This window comes from Athene noctua, chromosome 2 (assembly GCF_965140245.1).
Source record: "Athene noctua chromosome 2, bAthNoc1.hap1.1, whole genome shotgun sequence".
In the NCBI taxonomy this organism is placed as follows: Eukaryota; Metazoa; Chordata; class Aves; order Strigiformes; family Strigidae; genus Athene; species Athene noctua.
The window spans coordinates 130,950,207-130,965,344 of record NC_134038.1 but is presented as its reverse complement, the minus strand read 5'-3'; the positions used below and the strand labels follow the sequence as shown (position 1 = coordinate 130,965,344).

The following is a 15,138-nucleotide window of genomic DNA, read 5'->3' as shown; positions in this document are numbered from 1 at the left end:
AAAATATCTGATCAAAATTTACAAGCAATACATCTTAAAGATACCAGTTCACCAAATTATGCTCAACAACAAAACATAAATTAGAAATGTCCTAATCCACAAACAGGCGTTACCCAAAGAGAAATAAAGTGTATTTTCTGTCTGCTTGTCCTTGGGGTATTATGTAAGATGACAGTAGCTCTATTTTTTCCAAGGAACTCGGGAGATCCTCTACACCCACCATTACCCAAGCAAGTTTAACTGGGCTTCGTCGGGCTGCTTTTCACCCATACAACACCCTCTTAAAGGCACTACCCACAATGAACTTCACAGTGTCATCGTTTCACCTGCTGTGGCCCATCAGAGTTTAAACTTGGCACATGACATTTCAGAAGTGGGTCAATAAAAGGGAATGATGAGAAAGTGTGCTTACTTGCCTTATTAATGCAAAGACCAAGTATGAATGACAGATGAAGTATGTTCTCAAGAGGACAGTGAAAGGGCTAATATCAGTGAACACTCTCATTAAATTGAAGCAGAAGTGAAATTTTAAAGAAATAGTAGTATTCAACATATTTCAGATCTAGGATGCAGAGTAACAAGATACATGACTGGCAATCCCTCCTGGCTAGAAAGACAGCAAGGGGATTCTTTTTGCTTTCTTTTCCTTCAAGGAATGTATTTTCCACCTATGCAGAGCAGAACATTCACAACTGCTTATGTACAGACACAGTGCCCAGCTTTGACATGCAGTTTCATAAAGGCCTAGAGAGCCTCCCCTTATTTTACCAGGCCAGTAACAGAACAGCACTAAAGAGTTCAGAACTTCTTTCTTAGAATGGCTCAGATCTGCACACAGGTTCCAGAGACGACAGCTTTTGATTTGGAGAAAATAAGATAAATCTAATAGTTGATGAGAATCTGATAATGCAGAGAGAAAGAATCCAGAAAAAAAGCAGCAACTGCACTTGACAGCAGAGGAGTCAGGGCCCTGTCTACAGAAATGATTTAAACCAGTGCCATGGAATGCTTTGAGAAGGTACCAGACCTCAACCACCCACCCTGGGAGCGTGGTGCCATGGTCTCTGGCACAGGGTTTGATTAAGGATAACTAGCTTTCTCCCAAACAACTCCCAGGCCCAGTCAGTGAGCTGGCACAGATCGGGGACTGCTCCCAGCAGATAGTTGGGATGTGGCCACCCCGCTTTGGAGAGTAAGAGTTTAACAGCATGGACACAGGCTGTTCCACTGACAGCTGCAAAGCAGTGCCAGGTACATCTGATTCAGCAGTACAGCTTTAGCCCAGCAGTGCTAGGGCCAAAAAGTAACAGATCACACCACACTCTGCAAGAGGTGTATTCCCAAGTCAAATGTTTATCTCACACACAGCTTGGTTTTGGTTTAGAATCTTTTCTGTGATGTGCAGCTTTTGTACTGGGATAGCTTCTTCCAAAACCTTATCACTCAGCCTGTGAAGACTCCGGGTGGCAGAGCACACTGTCTGAAAGAGACTGGATTTAACCATATGTTATCAAGCAGAATTACTACAAAGGTTTGCTTCAATGCAAACAGGTAAATGCTTAAGTTCTTCAATTGCAAAATTCAGACTCCTTTCTCTTAACCAAATACTCTGATACTATTTTCCTTTTTACTATTGTACAGCAATGTCTCAACTTATTTCCAGTTAAAAAAATTCACTGTTTTCTTTTTTTCTATTTTCCCCGTCTTTCCCTGTGTATCTAGTTTCCTGTCTAATCCGTAAGCAATACTTACGAGTAGTTTAGGTAAAAGTCACTGTCTAAAACTGTGCTGTACAGAACGCAACAAAAAAAGTATTTTACTTCCTTAAGCAAGATACAAGTCTGTCTTCTATTTGAAAATTTTAAATTCTACTTGGTAAAAAACAAAAAAAAAGTACTATACTAAGTATTCATATTCTGTTGTGCATTTATTTTATTAAGAGAATAAATACTTTCCAAGTATCAATGACAATATAGCAACAAAATTCCTCAAGTTTGTGCTCTACAGAGTATGTTGCAAAAAGCACCCAGTGGTCTTCAAAAAGGTCAGTCATGCAAAATCAAGCATATTGTCAATAACAGAGTTTGAAAGTTCAGTATATGTCAATTCAGCAAAGCACGACATGACAGAATGTATAGATCTATCTCTAACATCTTCTTTCACCAGGAACATAAAACTAAACATCTTAGAACAACACACACAGGTAGATGTGCATAGAAAAATCAACAACTCGTTAGCCATACCAGGAAGCCTTCCATTACCATCAGACTGGATCCATATAGATGGAAGGTGTTGGGGCTGGAAAGACAGCATCCATCACCTCAGTCCAGGCCCTGCTGGTCCAACCATATTTACCAGTTAACAAAATAGTCTTCTACTGCAGATGTCTACAGAGGCCAAGACAGGCCTCACTCACATCCAAAACATCAGCTGTCTAAAAAAAAAATGGTTGTTTGGAGATAGTAATATGCCATTATTCATGTCCCAGGATATCTAATCACAGGCTAATATCTTTCCAAAATTTAGAAAGACAAAAAAAAAATATTCTTGCCCAGGATTCCCTTGTTTATTTTCACTGCACAGCTTCTTAGTTCTTTCTTGGCAGATGCACTTACAACTTGGCTGTTTTTCAATATGCCTAAAGGTTTTATAAGAACTTGTCCTATGCAAGTCATTGAGACTTGGGCTTCTAAGTCATCCTCCTCATCACACCTTTTCAGCAATCCTGGTAGACACCTTCCCACCATCCAAAATATTTCCATAAAGAAGCCTCCTGATTTCTGGGTCATCCTCTATTCAACTAAAATACTGCTCGACACAAAACTTTGAAGAACAAAAGCATCTTACTCTACATACTGCCATTTTTCCAGCCCTGAGGTTTTATGCATCAGCAGGAAACAAAATTTTAAACAGTTCCATTGTAAAATATAAATATTTAATTGTTTATAGCATAGATTGTTCTTATCAAGGAAAACAAAGACAATCCCAGGCAAACTGCCATCAATGTTTCTAAAAACAAAGGTCTACCACAACTATTTTCCTCTATCTGGTCAAATTTGGGAAACTAGTCTGTTGCTGAGGAGTGGCATCTGCTGGCAGACAGACACTCCGCAAAAATCAGATTCACCAATAAAATCAAAGAAAAAGAAAAAAAGGAAAATCAAGAGTTCACATTATTCACAAAACAACTTTCACTTGCTTCTTGACTGACAGGATGATGATGTTTTTCTTAACAATGTAACTCCTTTCAGTTACAGTGATGGTACTGAATTGCCCATGAACCAGAATGACATTGCTAGCGCTTCCTATGAAATTTCTTTTCATGAGTCAATCAACAGCAGAACTGGTGAAAAAAACCCTACAGCTATACACAAGCTCATCTTTGTAAACCACTAAGGACATAATATATGTTTGTTATTTAATTAAAACTCTTCACACCATGGATCTCTTAAATTCTTACAATGACTCAGTGCAACGGATGTTAAAAAGCTCGCTAGTGTGCTTCACTGCAAACAATCAACTGAATTTAAAGATTCGTGAGGCCCAGAAAACAACTGAATATTGTGATTTGCTGTACACCTTAAAATTAATTCTAAACATTAAATCAAATTTAAACTACTGTAAATTAAGTACATTTACAGAACAAGTAATTTCAACATGAACCAGAATACCCTTAATTTTAGAGCAACCTGCTTGTACCACAGCCTAAAGCTGACCTATGCTTTCCACGAGGTGTTATTCTGATAAGCCATAGTTCCTGTAACTGTGGCAGACTATAACTTTTTGGCCTAAAATATCCTGGTGGATTTTGACACATGCCATATTTATTTTGGAAGGGACAGAAAAGACAGAAAGAGATTCAGTTTAAATGTTTCACCCATATCCAGGAATGAAAGTAGGAATAAATATGATTTTATACTATAATTTAATTTTTAAAGAAAACTCCCTACTCTTAACAGGACCCTGCAATACCAACATACTTTGCAACAGCATCTAAAACGTGGCATTATTAACAATGAAATTTTTCTTTTGGTGAAAAAACATGCATATTAGGCTATTACTATATGCTTCCAAAAATATAATCACTCAAAACTCGGATAGTTTTTGTGTCTACACACCAAGGCCCTATCTCCTCTGGACATACTCTACTGGGGGTTACTGTGGCTGATCAGAACTTTGTAATGACTCTTCCCAGCTGCCAGGTTAGTTGGATGAAACAAGAGCTGAAAGCTACTCTGATAATTATCTCCCTTCCTGATACTATGGTAGCAAGCAAAGTTGTGCTTTTATGTCATGTATGTCATAATATATGACATCTGACATCAGATCTGTAGCTAAAAAACCATCTGGTTATCCAACTACCATTATCCAATATTGACCTGAGACATCAACAATCATCTAATTGCTAGATGTTTAAAAACAAGGAAGGCTGCTGTTGGTAAATGCAAGCCATGCTCACAGACATTCAGCCCTGTTGCCCTCATTGCTGTACTGAGGACCCAGTCACAGCACTTCCCAACTCCCTCCCAGGCCCACAGCTTTAGAAGCCCAAAGGAGGAAAACAGGGAGCTGCTGTGCACGTCTCAGTGCAGAGTCCAAGACACAGCCTAGGTACGATCACTGACAGCAGTACTAAGGATATTTCATTGGGCCAAGAATACTTGCTGGAAAATTGACATTACTCATCTAGATTAGGAGATGAGAACTTGGAAAGAAAGACTGCAATGGGGAGAAATAACTAACAAAATACTACACAATATATCAAAAATATACATCTATTAAGGAAGCATGAAAGAGGAATGTAAGAGATCTCTTTCCAGAGAGTACAGATATATCTCTCCAACAGAGAAAAACTGGGCTTCAGAAAAGCAAACCAGCACCAGCTGGGAGCCAGAATTGCCAGGGCAACACTCTGAGGGTTAACAGAGTGTTGTAGGTGCCCTTTTCCCTGCTAAGGTATCAAAGGGTAGCCATGCTAAACACTGCTAACTACTGGGGTAGCTGCTGCGTTTTGCTACTGGGGTAGCAAACTAGCCCAGTACAAATCAAAATCAGAAAACACATTATGAAAACATTATGGCTAACCCAGGTAGAAACCACAGTAGAGTTTTCAAATTAAAAAGCCTTCTCAAAATCTGAAGAAGTATGTTAACAAATCTCAATATGTATTCTAAGAAATAATTTAAGAAGAATTTAATCTGTGAAAATTCTAGTTTATAGTAGAAAATTCAATATCCTACATGTCTCTAGTACAGAAACAAGCCTTCACAATTTAAGTATTTGCTGCCATCATGTGTACACTTCAAAAACTGCAGCTTTATGAAGGATACTTTTCAAGTCAAAAATCAGCTCAGACTACACATGAGGGCATTACAGACTTCAGTTGGAAAGTGATGAAGTCTCAAAGACTGCTAATGTATTATGAATTTTTCCCTCGATACAGATTGCATATACATCAAACAGCATACAAAGACCACATGCTTCTGCTATGCAATCATAAAAAGCAAGAAACAAATAGCTAAATGCTATTTGGTGGCCCACAGAAGATTAAGTCAATTGCTCAGGTTCATTCCATGTAGATATCAGCCATAACATCTCCAAAGAAGCAATGGTGATAGGGACTTAAGTTCAAACCCTTCCACCAGGCTTCTTCTGGTTCAGATTCAGAAGAAAAAAAAAAAAAGTTGCAGGGACCTAATGATCTGTTCATTTCCCCTATATTAGGAAATAGAATATTTCAGGAAGAAGAAAAATTAGTATAAAATAATATAAAACTAGTATATCAATTTTACATCATTCAGGAATTCCCACAGATCAAAGGAATATGCATCTACATTTCAAGGAACAGTTGCTAGCCGGTCTTGAAAGATGCATGCAAGATGAATTCAGAAAGTATTCTACAGATTTAGTCAGTTACTGCAAGGGGAAAAAAAAATGCGTCATGCTCTCTTTCACTTCAGACCACTCTGTCTCTCACTAATATCCCTGAAACAACAAAAAATGAGCATATTAACAGGACTCAAGCTCCCCACATAACACTAAGCCTAAATACCAATACTCAGTAACTCTACTTCTACTATCACTTCTAACTTACTTCTAGTATAATGAACATTTAATTAGAAATATCTCATTAATATTACTTCTGGAAATGACCTTTAAAAACCTATAAATCCAAACATTTTATCAGAGACTATGATTTAGTATGTTTTTAAAATCATATCCTTCAAAAAATGCGGTTTGAAATTAGCAGCTTTGAGACACAGAAATAAAGATATCTCAACAGAAATTTTCTGCTCAGTGTATTCCCAGGAGTGATCTGCATAAACAGCAGGATATCAATTAGAAGATGTATGGCTGTAGATACAGTCAGCTGCTAAAACAGCCAAAATTCTTGGCATTACAAAAGATGGCTAAAACAACATGAAGATTGATAAAGATGCTACTAAATACAAGATTATGAATTTTAAAAATGAGGCTCAGCTCCTTGTAAAAAATGTATTTGATCAACAGACTTTAATACTAGTGAAGTGTATAAAAAAAGTCTTCATCCCTTAATGGGTCTGAACACATCCTAAGTACAGCTCTATATTCAGATGTGATACATCTGGGGCTTTAAAAATCCTCCAATTTGTGTAATGCTGCTTGTGCAGACATCTCACATTATGCTGAAAGAAGAAAAAAAAACCCAATTCCAAAACAATTATTCAGATGTGCTACAGTTTCCATTTCAACTCGCAGAAAATAACAATTTTGTGTCTACACAGGACAGAAAAGCACATCCATACAGTATGCGCAATTACAGCACTCATAATATTATTACAGTAATTACAAAATATGGTACTTGACAGCACTTGTGGAAAGTTGGCAGTGTTTATAGTATTGATAGTGGAAATGCACTGAAAACACAGTAAAACCTACCATGCTTGCAAAACACTACAAGCTGACAATATTCACACAAGTACCGAACAAATGCTAGAAGGGAGGTGTCAATAAAATCCTTATAAATTTGCAATTCCAATTCATACTCAGTTTGTCTCTCTGACCCACTACATTATCTTAAACTACAACAAAGTTAAAAAGATTTGTGGATTAGTTACCTCAATATTATCTTCATCTGAAAACCTAACCTGGTAAGGTTCTCTAAATTCTCCTGTAAAGTACTTTAAATAATAGACAGTGCTGGAACATCAAGATGGAGGCAAAGCAATCAGAACACCCATCTCTTCCTCTATTTTTCTTTTTAAGCCTAAGGAGGAAACAAGAAATCTAACAAGACTCATACTTGCACACATACAACTTAAAGACAACTTTTTAAGCATCAGTTTTCTTTCTATAACCTGTACCAAGTTAAACTTTTTGAAATGGCTGTCCAGGAACACCGAAAAAGCAGAATTGGGCTAATTTGCAGCAACTAAGATAAACTGTGAGATTCAAAGAGTACTCAGGCATCTGAATGCACACTGTCAGAATAACAGATTCTTGATCATTACAGCTTTACCTTCAAAAATCTTTTCATAAAATCTGAATTATGTGCTATTATGTATATAGTTTATACATAATAAAAGCTTTCAATTTCCTAAGTTTCAAACACATACACAAGCACTCTGGTATGTTAGCTAGCATGGTTATGCATATGTTGTGTCTCATATGGCTTGGACACAATTTTATACCACCACTAGATGGAAACCTGAATTACCTTTTAAACTGTCAATTCTGTAAATGCTCCACTGCTGGTTCTGTTTCTACTGTGTCTGACCACTCCTTTTATTTAGAGATCTAATCAAATGCTGGCTGTCATGAACCTGTACTCATTAAAAAAGAATCCATGAGCAGGCATACACAAAACTTCTACAGTGTCTTCAAATCTGAGAGCATTAACATACAAACATGGCCTGCTCATTTCCCAAGTCAGTGATACTCAATGCAAGGAATAAACTGTTTACACATATTTGCCCTACTTCTACAGCAATTTAAACTTCTCAATCTAAACTATAACTAATAAAATCTCCTGTACTCTGCCAGCAAATTTCAGTTGGGATTTAATTAATGCCACACTTTAAATATCAAAGGCTTGTTATATACTTCACAAATACATGCAGTGATCAAATCATCTGAAATTTATACACCTATTTGCTCACCACACATTTATACGGAGTTCCGTCACTTCAGTGGAATTTACTGTGCAATGTATTATATTACGTGAGGCGACTGGCACACACAAGTGATGGACATTACTGTCTGATGTGACCTCAGTGACTCAGATATTATTTCCCACTGGGGCAAAACAGTTGTAAATAAAAACTTCAACTAGCAGACAAGGCACAGCTATCAAGACAGCCATCTGACTAGCTACATGCAATCACGGATACGATAATATAGGATAATTGGCATAGTAACATGACAGAAGCATAGAGAATACTGATGCCGCAGCTTAGGAAATGTTGAATTTGGAAAATACAGTAAAGGTCTAACCCAAAATCTCACATTTGCCCTAAGTCTTACTTTCCATCAACCCTAGACCACACCAAACTGGAAAAAAAAAATGCAGTATATTTAAACATAACACAGTTTTTTAAAGTTAATCAAATGCTATCCCACATCAATATGTACACAGAAAAAAGAAAAAAAAAAAAAAATCACTGGCCTTAGCAGTGAGCAGATGAATCTGAAAGAATTACACTGCTCTCCAGATGAGAAGTATGAATGCCTCTTCCCGTGACAGGCATGCACAGCGCACAAGCCAGCGGGTATCCACCAGTTTACCCCAAGTCTCTCTGCACAAGAAAGCTCCCAGACCACCTGGATTCTCCGTGGAAGAGAAGCAGACACCAGCTCCTGCTTCTAAACCCAAATTTGAAGGAACACTGAAAACACGGAAGTGATGCCACAATATGAAACGGGTGTTACTGTGAAACTCCATGTGGTCGTCATCCTTTGCCTTTATTTCTCTGGTCAATGGGATAATTGCAGATGAATGCTGGTTCAGAAAACTCACCAAATCATGGGTGCACCAAGGCAAAATTGCCATCTTACACGGGTAGACTTCAAACCTTACAGCAAAGCAGGCCACCAGGAACACCGGGTCAGAGCAGCAGGCTGATTTCCTGTGGCTGGTCATACCCAAATCCCACATGCTCTTCCATTTATCAGCCACAACTCCACGGTTCTCAGAAAAGTGAGAAATTCTTTCCTGCCTTTTGAGGAATATCAAAGAAAATAGAGGAAATTGTCTCCAATTTAGTTCTTACAAATTAATACCCAGTGAACACCCTAAGTGGAGGCTAAATACATACGTCTCAGTAGGAATTTATTCTTAATAAGAGGGTTTTCATCCAGATAGCCATAAAAATCACTAAAAGCAAATTCCAACATATCCGGTAATGTTACAGTGAAATACTACTCTTAAATCCTATTTCACAACTTTTACTGAAGTCATCAAATGACAAAAACCTTAAAGCCATATTTCACTTCCAAAAAAATCTATTTCTTTGTCAGACAAAGGAAAGATCACTTATATAATGTACTTCACTAAAACTGAGAGCAGAATACAGAAAGTCAGCAGCAGTTTTAGAATTATTCAACCTACATATTTGCTGAAAGACAGTAAAAAGGGCAACCCACACACCCCATTCCCATTCCAGCCTTACTCCAATACTGGCCAGTTTCCTCTTCCACCCATCCAACTTTCATTTGCTATTTGCTCTTCAAATTCTCCTTTCAACATCTCAACATATTTTTGAGTGCCAGAAGCCTAAATATAAATCAAGAAGGGGAGGGAAGATCATACTAACCCAAAGAATTAAGAAGCAGAAAATTATCTAAGTGTATCCACTCAAAAGCAGAAAAAGATGTCTCAGGACAACTATGTCCTGGGAAATACCATGAGACCATTCCACAATACCCCAGCAAACTAAATACTGCAAGTGATACGGGCAATTGAAAACAAATGTGATGAATGACAATTATTTGTCACATATCAAATATCATACTGATTCAAAAAAATTAGCTGTTCTTGAGAAGCTACGTGACAAAGTTCCCCAGAGATACAGTTCCACCTTCATTTTACCAATATAATGCCTAGATTTATTATCAAGAATGAAAAAATGTCACCTTTCTTCTGAGTATAGAACAGCAAATGCCAGCTCCCAAACCAGTCTCAGTTCATTTGAAAGCTTAGTCAAAGGCTTTCAGAGTCAAGAGTGGCCAAAGCATTTCAAAGGCAATTTATTCAATCTATTAGATGTGAGAAAATGTCATGTAATTCTGCAGAACAATTCTGCTCATCTCAAGATAGTCCAGACCTTCCAATCTACAGGGTCAGGCTTTTTAAACAAGCTAAGTATGAAAGAATCATTTTCAAAATTAAAAGAATTAACTTAAATGATGTAAAACAAATGATTACTGAAATTACTTATCTGTATTCTGCATTATATCATTTGTAACTTGGAATAAGGTAATCAATATTATCTTACTATTATCTTAAGTAAGCATTCTCATCAGCTACCATATGATTTAGAAGACTGCTGAACTAATTCACTTATCATATCTGTCAACATTAATTCAATAGCACTCCAAGGTAATAATCGCTATCAATCTAATTATATTAGCCATCTCCTGTAAATGAGTACCAATTATTTTAATTAAAATATTAAATATTTAGAAAATAGAAAGGAACTTATATTAATAATTTAAATACTTAATTTGAATCTACCTGAACATCCACAATTCCTGAACAACAAAGCTGGCTTTCTGGCATCCCCCTTTAATACTTCCCAGCAGGTTTCAAGACGCAAACCATCGATCCAACACCAATGACAGGAAAAACACAAAATTTACATTGTTATACTTTTGTATAAATGTATACATACTGGCAGACTATTTCTATCAGTATTATTCATTTAAGAATTCTTCCAAAAATATTCAAAGGACAGCTTCCTTATTTTGCAAATGCAAACAGGTCAGTTTAGGTTTCCCATAAAATGATATTAGCCATCTATGCGGTTGGGTTCTATCACTAAACCCCTCAATTCCCTGTGCATGACAAACAAGGGGATTCCTTCTCATCTCCTTTACATGAAAATGATATGAATCATTCACATACTATGATAATATCATTTGGGAGCCCTTTTACCTCTATTTTGTGCCCATTTCTTTTTAAAGTTAATCTTAGAAATCTCCCTCTAAGGCTCCACCTGTGCTTCTGTGGACTGTAAGGATATTCAAAATAGCTGTACCCTTGTTGGAGAATTAAGCTGTGTATTCAGGTCCTGCACTGGGTTCTTCCCACAAGCTGCAGTGCAAAACCTAAGATTCCTTAATTTTTTAAAGTTTTTTAAAGGTTTTTTAAAAGCTTTTAACGTAAAATCCTACAGGTTTCTTACCATGTTTCACAAGAAACAAAGGGAAATTGCTCAGCTTGTTTTCTTTGATAAACAATCAGTGTGCCCAGTTCCCTTGAATCATCATGATTTAAATACCAAGGGGGAGAGAAAATTGTTTGGTGTAACCATAATACGATTAAAATGCCAGGCCTGTTAACCAAACAATTAGCAAACTGGAGGACAAGAAAGCATACCACAAACACAGACTATGAACTGGTATATTCAAGCACATACAGAAGGTCTGACTATCCAAAAAAAGCCTCAAGAGTTTTAACAAAAGTCAAGCAATTTCATGTTAAAATAAGTCGTCCTTGGAAATTTTCACTCAAAAAGCATATGGGGTGGCTTATTAAGATTACACTTCCATATTGAAGTCCTTATTCAAAGTCAAAAAACATCCATGCAGTCACCATATCCATAATCTTTACCCTCTGGTAAAAGTATATACATTAAGATATACTATTTTAATATAAAATTATTAATACTATTTTTCTGTAACATGAGACATTATGCCACTCCATACCAGCCACCCTGCATGCAGTAGAAGACATGAGGAAAGAGGTTTGCCAGATGGAAGTTAAGTACCAACAACACTGAAGTGCATACAGTAAAGTATATATGTACCTTAATAAACAAGCAAATGGGGAAGAAAAGTGCCTGACATGCAACATGCCAAAATCCTGTTAACAGAGCTGTAACTTCCCCTTTTTCCCCCAAAAATGGCTAAAATTTAACAGAGAATAAGTTTGTTTGGGGGGTTGATTGATTCGGTTGGTTCTGGTTTTGTTTTAATTAAAACAGATATGGAAGAAAGAAGTGCAGTTACAGCTCATGTATGTGAGGTAGCATATCACAGCTTTGCACATTGCTTAACTGTGCGATTCATTCGTCCTTCAGGAACCACGCGCTTCCCAGGTACGCTGGTGTGTTCTGTAAGAACCATTCTAGAGCCTCCAGCCTATTTCTGATTAAAAGAGTGTGCTGCTGCCCAGGAAGGGTGCAAAGTTATCTAGTGCAGTCTTCAAAGGTCTGGGAACCACAGCACAGTGTAAGACACAGAGTGAGTCCCACAGGCCAAAAAGTGGGAAAGTCTGATTTAAATTCCATCCTTGAAACAGATTATTATTTGGGGGAGAAAAAAAATCTCAGAATAAAACAAAAATTAAAGATGAAAAACCACATCTCCCAGCATCTTGTTAGAAGACAGACATATTTGCAAAGTTCTTTATACGCACACACTGAAAACAGTTATTAAATTAGTTTCCTTTCCTTGAACATATTATAGCTAATAGCACTAAATGTCAGGTTTCAAAATTCAACTTCTGTTCCTTGTAGTCTAATTTTTTTGTTTTCCCTATGATGTACTTACAAAATATTTTAAAACTGAGAAACATTTTCACTATTTGTTTACTTCACAGAAATGGCTAAAGATATTTTAATGCAAACATTTTCTTCCTTTCTTAAAACTATTTTAAGGAAGATTTCAGCACTGAAAACAGTAACCTGTAACTTGTCTTTTTAGCTCATGTTAAAACTGGAAGCAGCGATGCAGAAACATTTTGGCAATTTCAAGTAAACTGCAACTGAGAATTACAATAGCATCAGGCATTTGAGCGGTAGATACAAGTTTTCCTAATTTCAGGATCTATCAGTTGGCAAGAGACAATTAAAATATACACTTATTCCTTTCCTCTGAAGGGAATACCATGCACCGTTCTCCCTGCTGGTTCCTGATACCCTGGCGCAAAGGTAATAGAACTGCTCTACCCCCAGGATTTCAGCTACAGCGGATAGAAAGGATGGATCAGATCTCCCCCCATTATCCTTCTGTTGGGAAACCAGGAGGCACTGGATGCTACCTACACAAACCAGCTTCCAGGGCTGAGGAGAATACATTTCTTCTACAGAAAGGAAAACAGCTTTGAGATTCAAAAATATTACCAAACCAGTAGTTCAACAAGCATGAAAATTAATCGGAAATTTGTCTATAGATCTGTCTCTCGCAGTTGCTTTCATGCTTTAATTGAAGTTTTTCCTCTGTGAAGCGTCTATAACATTTGCCTGTCACATGGATTTTTGGGGATCAATTAATATGCTAGCAACTGCCGGAGATCAGGCGTGTGGGGAAAGCACCTCAAGTCTCCCTCCTCTGCTGCTCGTGAAACTTTTTACATCCTAACCACTTGCGAGCCATCTGCTTTTCTGTCGTTGGTGAAACCAGTCGCTAAGTTCAGGGGAAGCGGTGGAGGTGGGGTAAGCAGAGAAGCAATATTCACGTAAGACTCATTTTCTTCAGAAACACTCTGGAAAAATGTCATTCAAAAGTGAAATACAAGTTCACAGGGAAGCTATTTACACCTATGTATTTAGCCAATTATACAATTAGCTATATATGTAGTTATAAATATATATACACATTTATTTAATGTATAAGTTATACAGATCATTTTATTTTTATACGCGTATATATAGCTAATTATGTAATTGTCATTCTGTTATATATACACTTGTGTGTGCATAGTTGTAATCACACAGAGATGAGGCAAGGAAATTAATACCACAAAAGATAACCTGCGCAGAGATGCAGAACTACAAGGCATTTTCTACCTGTGGAACGAGCTCGCCCTTGGGGGGAGGGCGCCCGCGGAAGGCACTCACGCCAAGCACCAACCCGCGCCCCAGCGGGCCCTAGCAGCCAAGGAGGGAACGGGCACTTTCTGCGCCGCTCTCCGTGACACACATCCCTCAGCAACGCCTCGCACAGCGAGCTGCAGCTGGCGCAGCCGGCGAGCGAGGCGCCGGCCGCCGCCTCAAGGGCGGCTTGCGAGAGGCCGGTCCCCCTCAGCGCGGCGGGCGCCCGGGCCTTGCCTGGGCCGCCCCTGCGGCCCCGCCGCTCCCGGCCCGGGGGGGGAGCAGCGGGCGGGTGCGCGGCGCCCGCCGGCAGCGAGTGCCGGGCAGCGAGGGCCGGGCTCCGAGCCCCTCGCCGGGCCCGCGGCTGGGGAGGCGGCGCCCCGTCAGAGCCTGCGGGGCGGCGGGCACTTGCCTCCCATTCCCGCAGGAAGCGCTGGGCCTCGGCGGGCCCGGCGGCCTTGTGCTTCCTGAACTCCTCCTTCACGTAGCGGTCCCCCAGCGCCCGCAGGGCGGCCGGCAGCGCCCGGTGCAGCAGCAGGATCCGCCGGTACAGGCCCCGCGCACCGCCCGGCATGGCGGCGGGACCGGCCGAGCCCTGAGGCGGCCGCGCCGGGGGCGGGGCGAGGGGGCCGAGCTGTGGGCAGGGCCGGCCCGGGCCCGGGGCGGGCAGGGCCGAGCGCCGGGCACAGGGAGGGTGTCCCGCTTGGCGGCTTGCGTGACTGCACAGTAGTACAGGCGCGTCTTGAAACTAAATCTCGGCATTTTATGTGAGAAAATAACGCCGGAAAAACTCAGAGCCTACTCTTTGCAGAAAATTCATCTGCACCGTGTTCATCTGCCCAGTGTTTAAAACGTTACTAAGATATTCAGTTGCAAATATTACTCTTAAAATAGATGGAGGATGAATAAGCAATTCGCCTTGTCTGAAAAAGATGTATGGGGATGGCAGGGTTCGCCATAAAAATTTTAAAACTAGTCAATTTTTATCTCTGTTATCACCACCACAAGAACAAACTGTGACTCTATACCTGGGTAGAATTTGGCTCAAATTAATTAGACCACCTAAACCAAGACTCCTATGCTTAAATTTGATTTATCTGCATTTTTAAGTAAGGGTGAGAGACAA

General features: G+C 39.1%; 1 protein-coding gene across 1 annotated transcript in view; it reads right to left on the bottom strand.

Annotated features, from left to right (window-relative positions):
• SDHAF3 (succinate dehydrogenase complex assembly factor 3) overlaps positions 1 to 14,624 on the bottom strand; it is a 32,074-nt gene extending 17,450 nt beyond the window's left edge. The window contains exon 1 of the mRNA XM_074900322.1: positions 14,425 to 14,624. Coding sequence (XP_074756423.1) covers positions 14,425 to 14,586 — 162 coding nt within the window. The 5' untranslated portion in view covers positions 14,587 to 14,624. The remainder of the gene's footprint in view (positions 1 to 14,424) is intronic.
• Between the last annotated feature and the right edge of the window lie 514 nt (positions 14,625 to 15,138).